We start from the raw sequence: 20476 nt of genomic DNA on the forward strand, positions 1-20476 counted from the left end.
TTAAAGGGCTATAAAGATCCCATTTCTAATAAGTAGAAAAAAAAAAAGTCAGTTCTTATCAGGGACATCCCATACTATATGCACACCTCATATCAAACCATTTTACTGCAGCATTTTTGAGATATGGGATAATACAATGATTTAGAGGGCTATAAAGACACCATTTCTAATAAGTAGAAAAAAACAATAGTCAGTTCTTAACAGGGACGTCCCATACTATATGCACCCTTCATATCAAACCATTTTACTGCAGCATTTTTGAGATATGGGACAATACAATGATTTAGAGGGCGATAAAGACACCATTTGTAATAAGTAGAAAAAGACAATGGTCAGTTCCTGTAAGGGACGTCCCATACAATATGCACACCAAATATCAAACCATTTTACTGCAGCATTATCAAGATATGGGACATTATTACACTTTAAAGGGCTATAAAGATCCCATTTCTAATAAGTAGAAAAAAACAATAGTCAGTTCTTATCAGGGACGTCCCATACTATATGCACCCTTCATATGAAACCATTTTACTGCAGCATTTTTAAGATACAGGAAATTATTACACTTTAAAGGGCTATAAAGATCCCATTTCTAATAAGCAGAAAAAAAAACAATGGTCAGTTCTTATCAGGGACATCCCATACTATATGCACAAATCATATCAAACAATTTTACTGCAGCATTTTTGAGATATGGGTCAACATGCTGATTTGGATGGCTATAAAGACATCATTTCTAATAAGTAGAAAAAAACAATGGTCAGTTCTTATAAAGTACATACCATACTATATGCACAAATCATATCAAACAATTTTACTGCAGCATTTTTGAGATATGGGTCCAAATGGTGATTTTGATGGCTATAAAGACACCATTTCTAATAAGTAGAAAAAGACAATGGTCAGTTCTTATCAGGGATGTCCCATACTATATGCACACCTCATATCAAACCATTTTACTGCAGCATTTTCAAGATATGGGACATTATTACACTTTAAAGGGCTATAAAGATCCCATTTCTAATAAGTAGAAAAAAAAAAAGTCAGTTCTTATCAGGGACATCCCATACTATATGCACACCTCATATCAAACCATTTTACTGCAGCATTTTTGAGATATGGGATAATACAATGATTTAGAGGGCTATAAAGACACCATTTCTAATAAGTAGAAAAAAACAATAGTCAGTTCTTAACAGGGACGTCCCATACTATATGCACCCTTCATATCAAACCATTTTACTGCAGCATTTTTGAGATATGGGACAATACAATGATTTAGAGGGCGATAAAGACACCATTTGTAATAAGTAGAAAAAGACAATGGTCAGTTCCTGTAAGGGACGTCCCATACAATATGCACACCAAATATCAAACCATTTTACTGCAGCATTATCAAGATATGGGACATTATTACACTTTAAAGGGCTATAAAGATCCCATTTCTAATAAGTAGAAAAAAACAATAGTCAGTTCTTATCAGGGACGTCCCATACTATATGCACCCTTCATATGAAACCATTTTACTGCAGCATTTTTAAGATACAGGAAATTATTACACTTTAAAGGGCTATAAAGATCCCATTTCTAATAAGCAGAAAAAAAACAATGGTCAGTTCTTATCAGGGACATCCCATACTATATGCACAAATCATATCAAACAATTTTACTGCAGCATTTTTGAGATATGGGTCAACATGCTGATTTGGATGGCTATAAAGACATCATTTCTAATAAGTAGAAAAAAACAATGGTCAGTTCTTATAAAGTACATACCATACTATATGCACAAATCATATCAAACAATTTTACTGCAGCATTTTTGAGATATGGGTCAACATGCTGATTTGGATGGCTATAAAGACATCATTTCTAATAAGTAGAAAAAAACAATGGTCAGTTCTAATAAAGTACATACCATACTATATGCACAAATCATATCAAACAATTTTACTGCAGCATTTTTGAGATATGGGTCCAAATGGTGATTTACAGGGCTATAAAGACACCATTTCTAATAAGTAGAAAAAGACAATGGTCAGTTCTTATCAGGGACGTCCCATACTATATGCACACCTCATATCAAACCATTTTACTGCAGCATTTTCAAGATATGGGACATTATTACACTTTAAAGGGCTATAAAGATCCCATTTCTAATAAGTAGAAAAAAAAAAGTCAGTTCTTATCAGGGACATCCCATACTATATGCACACCTCATATCAAACCATTTTACTGCAGCATTTTTGAGATATGGGATAATACAATGATTTAGAGGGCTATAAAGACACCATTTCTAATAAGTAGAAAAAAACAATAGTCAGTTCTTAACAGGGACGTCCCATACTATATGCACCCTTCATATCAAACCATTTTACTGCAGCATTTTTGAGATATGGGACAATACAATGATTTAGAGGGCGATAAAGACACCATTTGTAATAAGTAGAAAAAGACAATGGTCAGTTCCTGTAAGGGACGTCTCATACAATATGCACACCAAATATCAAACCATTTTACTGCAGCATTATCAAGATATGGGACATTATTACACTTTAAAGGGCTATAAAGATCCCATTTCTAATAAGTAGAAAAAAACAATAGTCAGTTCTTATCAGGGACGTCCCATACTATATGCACCCTTCATATGAAACCATTTTACTGCAGCATTTTTAAGATACAGGAAATTATTACACTTTAAAGGGCTATAAAGATCCCATTTCTAATAAGCAGAAAAAAAACAATGGTCAGTTCTTATCAGGGACATCCCATACTATATGCACAAATCATATCAAACAATTTTACTGCAGCATTTTTGAGATATGGGTCAACATGCTGATTTGGATGGCTATAAAGACATCATTTCTAATAAGTAGAAAAAAACAATGGTCAGTTCTTATAAAGTACATACCATACTATATGCACAAATCATATCAAACAATTTTACTGCAGCATTTTTGAGATATGGGTCCAAATGGTGATTTTGATGGCTATAAAGACACCATTTCTAATAATTAGAAAAAGACAATGGTCAGTTCTTATCAGGGACGTCCCATACTATATGCACACCTCATATCAAACCATTTTACTGCAGCATTTTCAAGATATGGGACATTATTACACTTTAAAGGGCTATAAAGATCCCATTTCTAATAAGTAGAAAAAAAAAGTCAGTTCTTATCAGGGACATCCCATACTATATGCACACCTCATATCAAACCATTTTACTGCAGCATTTTTGAGATATGGGATAATACAATGATTTAGAGGGCTATAAAGACACCATTTCTAATAAGTAGAAAAAAACAATAGTCAGTTCTTAACAGGGACGTCCCATACTATATGCACCCTTCATATCAAACCATTTTACTGCAGCATTTTTGAGATATGGGACAATACAATGATTTAGAGGGCGCTAAAGACACCATTTGTAATAAGTAGAAAAAAACAATAGTCAGTTCTTATCAGGGACATCCCATACTATATGCACACTTCATATGAAACCATTTTACTGCAGCATTTTTGAGATATGGGTCCAAATGGTGATTTGGAGGACTATAAAGACACCATTTCTGATAAGTAGAAAAAAACAATGGTCTGTTCATGTAAGGGACATCCCATACAATATGAACACCTCATATCAAACCATTTTACTGCAGCATTATCAAGATATGGGACATTATTACACTTTAAAGGCCTATAAAGATCCCATTTCTAATAAGTAGAAAAAAACAATAGTCAGTTCTTATCAGGGACGTCCCATACTATATGCACCCTTCATATGAAACCATTTTACTGCAGCATTTTTAAGATACAGGAAATTATTACACTTTAAAGGGCTATAAAGATCCCATTTCTAATAAGCAGAAAAAAACAATGGTCAGTTCTTATCAGGGACATCGCATACTATATGCACAAATCATATCAAACAATTTCACTGCAGTATTTTTGAGATATGGGTCAACATGCTGATTTGGATGGCTATAAAGACATCATTTCTAATAAGTAGAAAAAAAAAACAATGGTCAGTTCTTATAAAGTACATACCATACTATATGCACAAATCATATCAAACAATTTTACTGCAGCATTTTTGAGATATGGGTGCAAATGGTGATTTTGATGGCTATAAAGACACCATTTCTAATAAGTAGAAAAAGACAATGGTCAGTTCTTATCAGGGACGTCCCATACTATATGCACACCTCATATCAAACCATTTTACTGCAGCATTTTTGAGATATGGGTCCAAATGGTGATTTGGAGGACTATAAAGACACCATTTCTGATAAGTAGAAAAAAATAATGGTCAGTTCTTAAAAAGGACATGCCATACTATATGCACACCCCATATCAAACCATTTTACTGCAGCATTTTTGAGATATGGGACAATACAATGATTTAGAGGGCTATAAAGACACCATTTCTAATAAGTAGAAAAAAACAATAGTCAGTTCTTATCAGGGACGTCCCATACTATATGCACCCTTCATATGAAACCATTTTACTGCAGCATTTTTAAGATACAGGAAATTATTACACTTTAAAGGGCTATAAAGATCCCATTTCTAATAAGCAGAAAAAAGCAATGGTCAGTTCTTATCAGGGACATCCCATACTATATGCACAAATCATATCAAACAATTTTACTGCAGCATTTTTGAGATATGGGTCAACATGCTGATTTGGAGGGCTATAAAGACATCATTTCTAATAAGTAGAAAAAAACAATGGTCAGTTCTTATAAAGTACATACCATACTATATGCACAAATCATATCAAACAATTTTACTGCAGCATTTTTGAGATATGGGTCCAAATGGTGATTTCGATGGCTATAAAGACACCATTTCTAATAAGTAGAAAAAGACAATGGTCAGTTCCTGTAAGGGACGTCCCATACAATATGCACACCTCATATCAAACCATTTTACCACAGTATTTTCAAGATATGGGACATTATTACACTTTAAAGGGCTATAAAGATCCCATTTCTAATAAGTAGAAAAAAACAATAGTCAGTTCTTATCAGGGTCGTGCCATACTATATGCACACCTCATATCAAACCCTTTTACTGCAGCATTTTTGAGATATGGGTCCAAATGGTGATTTAGATGGCTACAAAGACACCATTTCTAGTAAGTAGAAAAAAAAATGGTCATTTTTTATAAAGGACATGCCATACTATATGCACACTTCATATAAAACCATTTTACTGCAGTATTTTTGAGATATGGGTCCAAATGTTGATTTGGAGGGCTATAAAGACACAATTTCTAATAAGTAGAAAAAAACAATGGTCAGTTCCTGTAAGGAACGTCCCATACTATATGCACACTTCATATGAAACCATTTTACTGCAGCATTTTTGAGATATGGGACAATGCAATGATTTAGAGGGCTATAAACACACCATTTCTAATAAGCAGAAAAAGACAATGGTCATTTCTTATCAAGGACGTCCCATACTATATGCACACCTCATATCAAACCATTTTACTGCAGCATTTTTGAGATATGGGTCCAAATGCTGATTTAGAGGGCTATAAAGACACCATTTCTAATAAGTAGAAAAAGACAATGGTCAGTTCCTGTAAGGGACATCCCATACAATATGCACACCTCATATCAAACCATTTTACTGCAGCATTTTTGAGATATGGGTCCACATGCTGATTTGGAGGGCTATAAAGACACCATTTATAAAAAAGTAGAAAAAAACAATAGTCAGTTCTTATCAGGGATGTCCCATACTGTATGCACACCTCATATCAAACCATTTTACTGCAGCATTTTGGAGATATGGGACCATACGGTGATTTAGAGGTCTATAAAGACCCCATTTCTAATATGTAGAAAAAAATAATAGTCATTTACTCAAAAGGACATCACATAGTGTAAGCACACCTCATATCAAACCTTTTTGAAACCCTAACCCTAACACAATGTACTTGTTATATTGTAAAAAAAAATGGCATCTATGCTAATATAAGTCTTCATTTATAAAGAATCTTTCCAGGTCAGATGGTGGATCAGCACCAAGAGCTGTCTACAGTCCTGAACTTTATCAGAGACCAGAATATCTAGATGAGAGCCAGAGACAGATCATGGGAATCGGACACTCACAGACTATCATGCACACACATACACAATAAGGTCTTTACTAAATCGGATATCGCTGCATGTGGAATTTAACTGGAAGTTAAGTGCTAATTCCGTCTGGCCAGAGGAGATCTGGTCCCCAACTGATCCCGGTTTCTCCTAAGATTTTATTTTTTTATCCACCGAATGGAGTTTTGGTTCCTTGCCGCTGTCAGCTCTAACTTGCTTATTTTGGGACACTTAATAGCGATTATTGTTGATTTGATTACAAAGATCCTATTTAAACTGAGCTGCCCTAGACAATGACGTCTCTACATGTAATAATGAAATGCGTTAAGCTGAAAATTGAGCATTTAATCTTGTTATTCATTATACTGTATATGACTGACACTCTGTTGTAATATGTGATACTGTTCAGTGCTTTGACACAATCTGTACTGTTAAAAAACTATATGTAAATAAAGTTGATTGATTGATTAATTGATTTTACTGCAGCATTTTTCAAGATGTGGCACATTATTATACTTTAGAGAGCTATAAACACACCATTTCTAATAAGTAGAATAAATTAATTGTCAGTTCTAATGAGGGACACCCCATACTGTATGCACACCTCATATCAAACCCTTTTAATGCATCATTTCCAAGATATAGGATGTTATTAAACTTTAGAGGGCTATAAAGACACAATTTCTAATAAGTAGAAGAAATGAACGCTCAGTTCTTATAAGGGACATCCCATTCTATATGCACACCTAATATAAAAACCATTGTACTGTAGCATTTTCAAGAAATGGGATGCTATTACACTTTAGAGGGCTACAAAGGCACTATTTCTAATAAATACAAATAAGTATGGTCACTTCTGTAAGGTAATGTTCTATTCCATAGGCACACCACATATGAAAATAGTTTGCTTTAGTGTATCAAAGATATCCATGATCATTCCAATTGCATAAAGACCTCATCTGAAATAAGTGTGAGAACATTAACATTAACACAGAAATATATAAATTACAAAATTGGCAGCTATAGTAAGGGATCTTTATGGACTAACAGTGCATAAACTTATGCATTTTAATTGGACAGTAAACTCTTCAGGAGAATGTGATCGATAATTTTTGTATACATTTAATATACATTATTGGAAAAAGTAATGTGATACAATTTGCAATTAAGACCATTTGACTGTATAAAGGTTTTTTACAAAGACATAATTGAAAGTAAAACGTGCACACGTAACAACTATGTACTCTCTATTTGATCAAATAAATCTACATCTTCTAAAATTATATTTGTATCATTTAAATTACAATTGTTAAATTTTAAATAAATATATTTTGACAAGAGTTTTATTTTTAAAAGTAATATATATATATATATATATATATATATATATATATATATATATATATATATATATATTAATTATATGTAATTTGAATATGTTGTGACGTACGACGCATATCATTGTTCATTATTACATGATGGCATCATGACTTCCCGCAGAAAAAGGTAAGTTATAATTCTCTAAGCTATGAAAAGATGCATAAATAGGCTACATTTAGATAGCTATTAAGAAATAGCATTTATATTGGACAAACACTGTCTAATGTTTTGCTTTTCGCTAAACACTGAATATGGATGAATTAATATGCGAGTTGAGAGTAAACGGTAATGTTACATTTGTTCTCCCTCAATAAACACCAATGGAGCAAAAGAGCATTAATTCAGGTCACATATGCTAAAAGTATACTTATGTTGTCCGTGATCTTTGTTGTTATGTTTCATTTATTGTTTAAAATCGACTGGTATGTCTAATGTTAAATTCTGAGGAGATTCACAAGCGCGGGAAAATCTGCGATGTGTGGTGCTGAAGGGCAGCACACGGAGATAAGGGGTTGGATTTATTCATTTACAGTCTATTTTGCGATCATTACGTTACACAGAGAAGAAGAAAAACAATAATAATTAAGAAAGAGATAAAAAATAACTTAAAGAATTACATCTTAATTATTTTTAAATTAACTGTAACCTATCATTACTTGAGTACTGTTATAATAATAGAAAAAGACTTATTTAATTACTATAATTTGAAATCATGTTGTTACATTACACAACCTGTAACGTTAACAACTATTACAACTGTAAGTAGTACTACTAGTACTAGCTACTATTAATGCTAATAATAACTAATATTATAAACGTTATTACGATAATTTAAATAATTATATACTAGTTTATTTAGGGTAGTTTTTTTGTGTATATGGCGTTTTTGTGAATTAATTAATTAAAATGTGTTTTTTTTTTTTTTTTTTGATTTTTTGGACTCAATGTCTGTAGTCGCTCACAACTCATTTAATAATTCACTAGTACCTATGTAGTGGCATGTAGATGTATGCAGACTCAGAGCACACTAAATTAACCAGGAGTCAACGAAATGAAATCAGGAAATGCAGGAGTTGTGGTGACAGTCTATACATATATAAGTAGTATATATGGAGAGCTTTTGAGAATTCAAAATTAATTCTAAATTAATGAAATTGTATGAATTATTATTAATTTTAAATATTACATTTTAAAATATACATTTTATTAATAACATTGCTATTTAGAATCGATGTATTATTATTTTTGTATTATTTTTAATAAGTTAGGTCAATAACAGTAACTTTATAAAGGTTTTTAAATAAATGACACATATTTCTGCAATTTTTTAATCATATTGTGCATTATAATATATATTTATTATTTTGTACTAGTCAATTTGTATTTTAATACATAATTATTTTATATTGCTTACTTTGTGTTGGAAATAAAAATAATTATGATAATAATGATGTTTTTTTTTTGTTTTTGTTTTTTACATTCACAGAACATATTTCTTTTCCACATTTGGAAAGGTAAGCATACATTTGGTATTTTTAGTAGTAGTGACCATGAACACTTTGTACTTACTTTTCAGCACTTACTCTATGTATTGCACAGCTTTATAATCAAAATATTAAACTAATTAGTATGTGTTAACAAATTAAGCTGGATTGTTCCTAATCAAGTATGTGTTTTTTGCCCCTTGGTAGTCTTTCAGTTACTTCTAACAAACTGTGATACATTCACTCATTTCATAAATATATTAATGTATAAAAGTCAGTTCTCCAGAACATCACATGTGTGTCCTCTTTTTAACTTGTGTAATGCCATTAAAGTAATTCATTTTGTAAAAGATGGACAAAATGTTCAAAAAGTTGTTTCTGTATATAATTGTTTATTTTTCTTCCCACATACAGCAACGTAAAATAGAGTTAACATTCAATGACATTCAAAATGCTTTACAACCATATGGCCAAAGAACACATGAAAGTGCATATCCATCCAGTGGCACTTGGGGGAATCTTTGTGAAGACTTGGAAATTCCGAATACCACTACTAACAGGATTCGGCTTAAGAATGCATGTCTTGCAAACTTGCAGGTAAATGTGTTTGTATTTTTATGTAAATATCAGTGATGCGCGGGTTGATCCAAAATGAGTGGGTACCTGCGGTCACCCGCGGTTGCCCACGGTTACGAGTCATCCAAAAATAGGGTTGCGGTCGGTTGGGTCATTTTAAATAAAGATGCCAATTAAACCTTTGTAATTAATATAGTACTATACACAATTTTGAAATACATAGGCCTAGACTTTATTGACTGAATAACTGGTGCAAAGATGCCATATTTTCGAACCAGAAGGCCATTCTGGGTTGAGCGAGACCCCACGGAATGAGCGAGCGGATCGGGATAATGAAATGCGCTCTCCGCTTACAAGCTCTGATTGGAACAAAACCCGAGCCTCAATGTCTGCTGAACAGAAACATCAAAATAGACATAGCCAGACTAGACTATTTTAGAACAAATTATGAGCTAATTGACTATTTGTTTTTATAATTCTTGAAAAAATTAGAATATATTAAGGATTTTTATTGTTTTGCCTAGTTACGTCTATGGCCCAATGACGCTATGATGAGCATTTACTACTTTTAAAAAATGCGGGTCAGGAAGCGGGTCGGGTACAATATTTTCTTTTCCTTTTTTTGCGTTCTGAGTTGCGGGTGTGTTAGTTGAAATCATCGGTCGGTGCAGGTTGTTTATACATTGACCTGCGCATCACTGGTAAGTATGTGTGTGTGTGTGTGTGTGTGTGTGTGTGTGTATTCCTCTCTCTCTCTATATATATATATCTATCAATCTATCTAGAAATTACTTTATTTCCACATAAAGTTGTTAAATAAATAGATGTCTACATAAAAAAGGGAAAAAATATATATGTATGTGTGTGTGGGTGTATATATATATATATATATATATATATATATATGTGTGTGTGTGTGTGTGTGTGTGTGTGTGTGTATGTGTGTGTGTGTGCGTATATATATATATATATATATATATATATATATATATATATATATATATATACAGTTATATGTATACATATATATTTTGGACACACCTTCTCATTCAAAGAGTTTTCTTTATCTTCATGACTATTAAAATTGTAGTCACATTGAAGGCATCAAAACTATGAATTAACACATGTGGAATTATATATGGAATTATATACATAACAAAAAAGTGCGAAACAGCTTGGCATTCTCTTGATGAGCTTCAAGAGGTAGTCACCTGAAATGGTCTTCAACAGTCTTGAAGGAGTTCCCCGAGAGATGCTTAGCACTTGTTGTCTCTTTTGCCTTCTGTCTGCGGTCCAGCTCACCCCAAACCATCTGGATTGGGTTCAGGTCCGGTGACTGTGGAGGCCAGGTCATCTGGAGCAGCACCCCATCACTCTCCTTATTGCTCAAATAGCCCTTGATGCCTTCACTGTGAATCTACAATCCTCATAGTCATGAAAATAAAGAAAACTCTTTGAATGAGAAGTGTGTCCAAACTTTTGGTCTGTACTGCATATATATATATATATATATATATATATATATATATATATATATATATATATATATATATATATCTTTACATTAAAAATGTTGTTAATTATATATTTATTTTTCTTTACTTTATTTAAAACACATAAAAACTGAAGAAAAAAAAGGTTACAAAAAATAAGAAAAAATGAACAAATAAAAATATTACAGTACATATAGTATGTTGGGGAACAACACATTTTGGCTGATTTTGATTGTTAAAGTGAAGGAAAATACATTTCTGTATTTACAAAGTTTTATATAATTGTATATATTATTCTTGTCTTTATATACTTTTCATTCTTGTCTTTATATACTTTTCATTCATGTCTTTATATACTTTTCATTCTTGTCTTTATATACTTTTCATTCACAAGGAACCTTGTACAGATAGACTTGCACAGGCTTCTCAAGGAGATTTGATTAATGAAGGAGACATACAGATTTCCAGTTCACCCTTACAGGAGGTTTGTATTTTAATTATGCAACATTCAACTTCAAGTTCATTGGGTCGAAAGCAAGTTCATTGTCATTGCTGTTTTTTAAACATCTTCAGTGTAAAGAATTTATCACTGTAAAGTTTGTTTGCTGCCCTGTTTAATTTAGAAATTCCAAAACACTTTTCAAATGACACCTTCGGAGCCACACGGCAGCCATGCTGACAGTGACAGTGGAGAGCCTGTTGGCCCATCTCCAAAGGTTATTACTTCTGCATAAAATTCACATGCCTTTGAGCATGTATCCATATTGTTTGTCATTCTTGTGAATATGTGCTGATAATTCTATTAGGATTCATCATCTGTCATTTGAAAAATACTGTATATTCTGTAGAGGGCATGTATGGACAGCCCTGCACTGGCAGAAGGCCTGAACTTCAATGATGAAGGAGGAGACATTGTGATTTCCAGTTCACCCTCAGAGAAGGTTTGTAACGTAATAAAGCTACATTTCACTTTAAGTGCATTGGGCCCTATGCAAGTAGATTCTCATTAGATATTTTTTTTCCGATTTAGATTCCCCAAAACACTTTTCCAATTACACCTTTTGAACTACACGGCAACCATGCTGACAGTGACAGTAGAGAGTCTGTTTCCCCATCTCCAAAGGTTATTACTTCTGCACAAAATTCACATGCCTTTGAGGATGTTCTCTTTGTAGCTTATACAGTTGTGACTATTAATTATATATTAAAAAATGTTTGATTCATCACCTGTTTTATATTATCAAGAACTTTTCACAGCATAGCCCTGCCCAGTTATCTCAAAGTTATTTGTATAGTGTCGAAGGCAATAAATTAAAGTGCATTTCTCCTTCATGCCAAGGTAAATGCTCCTGTAGATTAAACAGTTAGTTAGAATGTTTGTGCCCCAATGTTTTAAAAGTCCTTGGCCAACCACCAAACTATGCCACCTTTGTAATTCTAGAAAGACACTTTTGCTTTCATTACTAAAAACTACTTATAACATATCTGCAACTTAACTTACTGCAAATGTTTATTGTCTTTGAGAAATTACAATTAAATATACAAAATGCAACTACTGTTTACATTTTTATTGTTACTGTATTTTGTATTAAATTTATTAAGATTATTTACTCCCTTGTTTTAACATAGATCTTTAATATGAAAAGTAAAGCAGATATTATACTTTTTTTTTTTCAATTAAATTTTTTAAATACAAATTAAACTTTTCTTTCACAGGACATGGGCACACATACTCACTCAACATCTGAAGACAGTAATGTCAACAATGATGACCTCTTTTTCAGACACAAATTGCCAAGGCATCCTTGTTTTTTTTTTGTAAACAGAGATATCTGGACAGACTTAAGTAACAGGCAAAAGCTGTGTCAATTCTCAGATCTCCAGTGGACAAATGTAATTTCAAAAGGCATATATTCAGTACACCCCTACTGCAGTATTGCCTTCAAAAGAGAGAAGACAAAGGGATCTAAACGAAAGGGACCCCTTTTCCACTGCTTGGGGTACTGTATATTTACAGACTGCCCTGTATGTGTGGAAGTCAAAATAGCACATGAAAGTACCCTGAAAGCAGTCATCACATTTCAAGGTGATGAAGTGTGCCACAGTGTAGAGGAGCTGAGGAGACGACACGTGTGAGCTGATGAAAGGGATATTTTGGCCAAGCAATTAGAGTCCACACAAGGGCCCTATACTTACAAAATCTCGAAAAAATAGAAAGCACTGTGTTCGAGTCAGGATGTCGGGATAACGCCCCTACACCTGCAGTGCTTAAAAACATCTCATGGACCAGCAGGAAAAAAGCTCGCCGTCATCATAATGAAGTACTCAGCCTTCAGAAAATGGTAGAGGAGAGAACCGATTCAGATAAAGTTCTTCAGAAAGTTATCTTGCATCCCCGAGGAGTGATGCTGTGGTCACAAGATTCCATCCGTCTGTTCCACCAACGATGTAAAACTGATGTTGTTTACATCGATGCCACAGGGAGCATCATACAGAAGGGTAAAGGAAGATCAGCCCCATTTTATGTTTATGAGCTTGTTGTAAGGCATCCTAACAAGGGTGCCTCTCCAGTTCCTGTGGCAACTTATGTAACTTGTGACCACACCACCTCATCTGCGATGTACTTTCTTCAGTCATTTCAAACGGATTATTATCGTTTGTTTGGAAAAACATCACAGGGGAGACCAGTACTCATTATGTGTGATGGGTCCCTTGTTTTACTTCAGGCTGTTGCCTACAGTTTTTGTAGAGTATCTCTTGGCCAGTTGCTCAAAGTCTATTATGACATTGTAACTGGAAAGTTGAAGGATGAGAAAATGAAGGTTCCTATTCTTCATCGTTGCTTGAGCCATGTGATGAGGAATGCCAAAGTCTTCTGTAAAAAACAGTAAGTGTACATTAGTAAAGGTCCTATTTAACTCAGACATTATGTTTATCAAGCAATGATTTTACTGAAACATCAACTATCCTTCAAAAGAAAATTAAACCTCTATTATTTTAAAACATCCACATGGTTTCTAAGGGTACTTTGCTTTTCTCCCTTTTCATGTGACATTCCTACAAAAATTATTGAAAATATACTCGTAAATGTGCTTTATTGGCAGGAAAATTATTTTCATTGTTATATTGCCAAGGATTCCTGATGTTCTTGCATAGAACAGATGGTTTTTAAATATATTTATAATTGTTTATTTGACTCATTACAAATCTGTGAGAAAAGTTTAAAATACATTTCTGAAAATGTATATACTGTACTTACCAGAATCTTTTTTTCTCGCAGTTCCCCCAAAAACTACCGACTGTCAATGCATGTATTTGGCCTGTTGACATCTGCAGCTACATTGGTTGAAATGGAAGACATTCTGTTTAGCATGGCAGTTGTCTTCTCAAGCCCCCAGTGCGGGGAGAATGTGGAGAAACATTTTCTCAATCTTCAGACCAAGATGCTAAACATGGGCATTTCTGGTGATCTGACAGAAGTAACAGAGGAGGACTTGGAGGTATTTATATGTCATATATATATGTAAGATAATAAATCATTATTGTCTTCTTAAATGTAAATTATGTCAGTTCTGTTGAAGTATCAGCACAAAGGGACAGATTGTATAATACTTAATGAATAAGCAGAAATATTTAGAAAACATTATATATTTCAAAGAAATACACAACACCATACATGGGTGTGCATGTTAGGAGCTATTTTGTAAAGCTTTGTTTGAAGATTTGACTTGCATAATGCATAATACACATAATACAGTAATACTGAAAAGTGGCACAAATCCAATTTGTATAAAAAAAATATTGTGATAAATTGTCAGCTCGACATGGGACCTACACCTTTTCAGAGGCACTTTGAGGACATCATTGCCGATGCACCTGTGCAGGATAAGGGGGAGCCAAATGAGTACTACTCTCCCACATTTATGCCAAATCTGGTGAAGCACTTCCTGCCTCAGGCTCCTCTCTGGTCCGCACTTATGCTGGGTAACTGTACTATGATTTATTGATTTATATTTTGTTTGTTTGTTTTTTAATATGTGAAATTTCTGATTGATTATTGGTCATGTAAGGAAATTGAATGAGATGCTGCTCACTACATAGCTAATGGGTGGAGCTAGACTTCCAGGACTGGGTCAAGCTCCACCTGTTTGACTCATTTGGGTCTGCGCTGACCACTATACTCCCGTGTTTCTTTCAATGTGTCTAATGAATCATAACTGTTAGACAAAACATTGGTATAAAAAATAACAAATAAGCAAAATAATTACATTAATAATCACACTGTCCTGGACACAAAATATGTATTTATATACACATTCAATAGATTATATTATAACTACAAATGTAAGTATTTAAACAATTATACTGTCTTTCAGGAAATTTGAGCCGCCATGGAAAGGGTCCTGCCTACCAAAATCTGTCAAAGAAATTTGAGAGATGCTGTCAGCTGGACACACAGGTCTGAGATTCAGTGCTTTAGAAAAACATCTGTTCTTAAAAAACTTTATGTGTATGTCTTTTACATTGTGAGAATTTACTTTATTTTATTTATTTTAGAATTATACCAGTGACAACAAAACACAAGGCATCATGGAGAAAAGCCAGTGGGACCTGAAGCGTGTGCGCTTTCAAAGACGTCGGTTCACAAGGCTGGACGATTTTGTCCATATTTATCAAAAAACACATTGTGCCTTGCTGAAGTTTTCAGATTCCATAAAAAAAAAAAAAGTATTAATTTGTCATGTAAATAATACAATTGCCTTGATTTATTGCATTATCATGTACTCTATAGTGTCTCTAAACTTTTCTCTGTAGAGACACAAGGTGGACGTTGAGCGCTGGAGACAAACAAGGCAGTCCAGGAAAGGCATTTATGTATCACCATTACTAAAGGCTTTTCCTTTCAAGAAAACAAAAAAAGTAGGATGATGTTAATATTTTGTATTCCTCTGTATTTTGATACAGTCCATACCACAGAACAGAAATTCTTATGATATGCATAATGTACTTTTTTATGCAGCCCAGACTGCTGACAAAAACAACTAGATCATGGGCAACAAACAAAGAAGAAATTTGTGAGCAAAACTTGGTAAGAACCATTCATTATCATAGAACATGTATTTTTACAGAGTTGTGTGTGCTTTTTGACAATTAAGATGCAAAAAGACACAAAATAGAGCTAGATTCTGTGCTCATAAGGGCCTAGAGCATACTTTTTATGGTTCTAGTGAACTGTAATAATCCTGCGATTAAAATATTTATTGCATAATAGGTATTATAATGTCCTTTGTCTCATTTGTAATTGTCAACAAAAATGGCATCTATGTAGATTACTACAGAACTACACAAATTTATTTATTTTAAATGTTTTTCCACTAAGATACAATTCACATTTCAAAATGCAGGTGAACTCTTTAAAGTCAATTATCCACCCAATTCCAGTTTCGTCACATATTTTTTATACAATATTCAGACTTTCATTGCATATACTGTATTAAAACTTCTGTTCAATATATTAAAAGTTTTACTACTAAATTACTATAGAATACTTATTTTGATTTCAAATATGTATGTAAAAAGAAGATGTAAGTAATTTTATCATTAACAAAAATGTTATTCTGCCTGTTCTTGTAGTCTTCAAAAGATTCTACTGGGCAGGCCAAGTCTAAAAAAAAACAAGAGGGTAAAGGCAGAGTAGAGTATAATACTTCACAGGTAAGACTAGGTGAAGTTGAGGCAAATCTAAGGGAATGATAACATTACACTACACACACTACACATACATTACTCATTTCTGATATTTAAATTGTGATTTCCTCTTTGTCCTTTTAGCCATCAAAAGATTCAGTTGGAGAGCCCAAGCCCAGAAAAGAAGAAAAGGACAGTGTCACTAAGACCACAAGTCACATCCTTAATGATGACACTGTGCAGGTAAGTAATAATAATAATAATCATAATAATAATTATACGTAAAATATATTATATTATGTTAATAACAAAAAAACAGGTAGGAGAAATATGTCCTTTTTTATGATATGTTGTGCAATGACTGTGTTAAATGCAGTACAAAATATGGCCATTAATGATTCTTTTCCCACCAATGTCATTTTTTCAAGGCTCTGTGGAATTTGAAGGACACTGAAGTGGTGGTTGCAGTGGTTCAGTCGACTGACAAGGATAGGAAATATACACTGCACCACAGAGACTTCAAAACCCTGCAACCACACAACTGGTTAAATGGGGAGGTGATCATACTTATTAATTTGTTTAAAATTGTGTTAATACATTTTATAACTATTTTTTATGTAAAAGGACAGATAATATTTTTACAAAAAGATTAACAGAACATTTTTTATTGTTCATTGAAATGCTTAATGTCATCAACCTTTCAATACATATAATCATGCATTTTCTTTAATTCTTTCAAAGATTTTTACATGGTTGATTGATTCAAAGCTTCATAAATGATTCGTTAATAATTAAATATATAATCCTTTATGGATCATTAGTAAATGTTTACAAATGTCATTAAACATTCAATGCATTTTAAAAATCTGAAAATGATTTAACAAAAATAATACTGTGATTACAAGTTTATTTGTTAATGTAATCTTCAAATTATTCATGTTAATATATTCAATAGCTCATAATCACAGTTGGTAATCATATGGTTGGTCAATTTACTTTAATGATCTCTTAATCATTTGTTAATGTTTACTAGTTCATTAGTTCACATTAAAAAGCACATTACCTTACAGTATATGTATAGATATGTGAATAAATATATAGTGTTGATGAGTAGTTAAACAGTATACAATGTTTTAAATGATGTAATAATGAAAGTTATTATAGTGTTACCGAAAAAAATATGAAAATTAATTATGTAAATGTTAAAATATTTAAATAAATTATTAAATACATAATTAAATATGAAAATAAATAAATAGCTAAAAAAAATTTATTATTTGTAACAAATAGTTAACTGTTAAAATAAGTCCATCAATAGTTCTGAATTATAATAATAAATATTGTTTAGATAGTTCAGTACATTGATAAATATAAAGTATACAAATTATTACAGAGCTAAATTACTTTTTTAATAATATATATATTAAAAAAACTGACTCAGGAAACAAATAAAAATTTATTATGTTTTCAATTCATCATGTGTTTGCACTGATTTGAGCTATTTAGCTATATATTACTTTCACAAAAATAATTTAATACATTTTTAAATCAGTATTGTATGTTATTTTTAGTCATTTGCCACTAAATATGAAAATTAATATGTGTATCTACAAACAACAAATGTGGAATGATTGCAAATGATTATAATTTATAAATACTTACATCAGTGGTTTTCAACCTGTGGTCCGCAGTTGCGGTGGTATTGCAGGTGGGCCGCCAATAATTTTCTGATCATTTCCAGTCCATAGTAGGGCTGTGCGATTAAAAGAAATCGTCATAAAATCACGATTTGAGCGTGCACGATTTCTAAATCGCTTTATAGCATGATTTTCCGTGGCCCTGACCTCCCGCAGTATGCTATCCGATCCAATCATAATGCATTGCGACTAGCGTGAGAACCCGAACAGACTGGGCATGTTCCTAACTCCAGGTTCATACACTGTCTGTAATGCGCCTTTTTTCTGAGCCCATGTTAATGGATCAGAGCGTTCACAGTGCACGCGGTAAAAGGCTAGTAATAAAAATGTGCGAAAATAATTAATATCTAACACATGAGCATAGAGAGAGTAGTGAGCGCACAGGACATAGTTTAAGTGAGAGGAGACACGATACTCTCTCCGCGCAGAGAAGTCTGTATCTGAGCAAGTAAGTCTGGTTTTGTGACAGCGCAAAGGAAATCTGCGTGCAAACAGAGAGATTCACGCTCGTGCATTATTTTAATGTGCTTTCGTGTTATATTTATGCGCTCTCGCTGCTGACTGCATACACATACTGTATACACACTGCAAACACCTGAGGCACCGCTACAATTAATGAGCTCTATGAACAATGCATGGCAAAAAAAAAAAAAAAAAAAAACTGGTCTGGACACGGGATTTATTTATTTTTTTACATTTATACATTTTGTTACATCTTTTAACATTTCACTAGTTCTCCTCGAGTATAGCCCTGGAGGTCTGATGTTCTGCTGAATTTATCCTTAACTTGCCTCAACAGACCTAACTGGAAGTTTGAAGTATGCCTAATTAGATTTAGAATCAGAACTAAACTCTACACAGGCCCTCTAGGACCAGATTTGATTGTTATTTGTTATTTATTTGGTTATTTATTAAGGGTAAAACATTTTAAGGGCATAATCATAATTGTCTTGAATGATTGCAGACAATTGAATGCTATTTTCAAGCACTCTTGAATGCAAAAGACGATGGACGAAAATTTTTTCTGTTCAACCACTATTCTGCCGGTGTTGTTGTATTGGGGGAGAGGTCTGCACTGTCAAGTCACAGTTTAAAAAAGGTGAGACTTTATAAATGTTATTCGATAAAGAAGAAAAGATCAGAAGGAGAAGTTGATTTGTAACATTTAACTATTTTGCAGGTCAACTTCGACGATTACGATGCTCTCATTGGATTCTTTATTGTAAACAGAAACCATTGGAAATTTCTGGTGTGTAAAACAATTGTCAAGTTGCAGACAATGCAGTTGATTAATTATGGAAATAGGTAAGAGACCAATGACGTGCTTTTACTAGTATCTCAACAGGAATATGCAGAAAGTGTTTGTGGTGGATCCCCAAGGGAATGAAGAAGAGAAAGATTCTCAACTTGCTGCCAAAAGATTCAGGTGTTGTATTTATTATTATTATTATTATTATTATTATTATTATTATTATTATTATCATACAGCCAAAGACCCCCAAATATGATCCTGGAATTTAAAAGGCACCTGTCTTTTATAAACATCTAATAAACTGAATAAAATTAAAAATAAAAATCCAAAATTAGTATGCCTTCATTTTCATTATAATGAACATTTTCATACTCACTATAGCAAAAGACTGCCAGTTGTATTATTAGTTTATTTTAATGTTTATGTATATTTATATAGCAATTAATGTACAGAGTAATAGCTGGATAACTTAATTCAACTGATATGTCAATTCAGTATTTTATTTTACTAACTTAGAAGCTTAAGTTATTTAATCTGATTAGTTACATTTTAATATTTTTTGTTAGTATTGAATGTTTTAATTTATACAGTTTTCTGTTGTACATATTTTCAACCTTTCAATCTTACTTTTTAATTTTTTTAATCAAGATTTTAATCTTATTTGTTGTCGTCTTAAAGTAAATATTATGTAGGGAATACTACAATAATTTGTACATAATATAATAATAATATTGAAACATGAAGACACGCACATCATAAATAACAATGTAATATTTAAATGCATTAATAAATG

General features: G+C 32.6%; 1 protein-coding gene and 1 long non-coding RNA gene across 3 annotated transcripts; both read left to right on the forward strand.

The window, feature by feature from the left end:
- The first annotated feature begins 13062 nt into the window (after window positions 1-13062).
- On the forward strand, window positions 13063-15937 carry LOC113076142 (uncharacterized). The gene is made up of 6 exons (XM_026248809.1): window positions 13063-13933; window positions 14327-14546; window positions 14865-15030; window positions 15423-15505; window positions 15604-15746; window positions 15862-15937. Exons 1-6 carry the CDS (start codon window positions 13386-13388, stop codon window positions 15935-15937), a joined length of 1236 nt encoding a protein of 411 aa, XP_026104594.1. The 5' UTR covers window positions 13063-13385.
- Window positions 15938-16077: 140 nt separating this feature from the next.
- LOC113076141 (uncharacterized) lies at window positions 16078-19449 on the forward strand. Of its 2 annotated transcripts, none has more exons than XR_003281118.1 (4): window positions 16078-16135; window positions 16879-16977; window positions 17163-17291; window positions 19396-19449. It is a non-coding gene; the product is annotated as an uncharacterized LOC113076141 (long non-coding RNA). The 2 variants fall into 2 exon arrangements; XR_003281119.1 differs by lacking the exon at window positions 16078-16135 and adding an exon at window positions 16680-16761.
- Window positions 19450-20476: the final 1027 nt, after the last annotated feature.

Source organism: Carassius auratus, unplaced genomic scaffold (assembly GCF_003368295.1).
Source record: "Carassius auratus strain Wakin unplaced genomic scaffold, ASM336829v1 scaf_tig00019030, whole genome shotgun sequence".
NCBI lineage: Eukaryota > Metazoa > Chordata > Actinopteri > Cypriniformes > Cyprinidae > Carassius > Carassius auratus.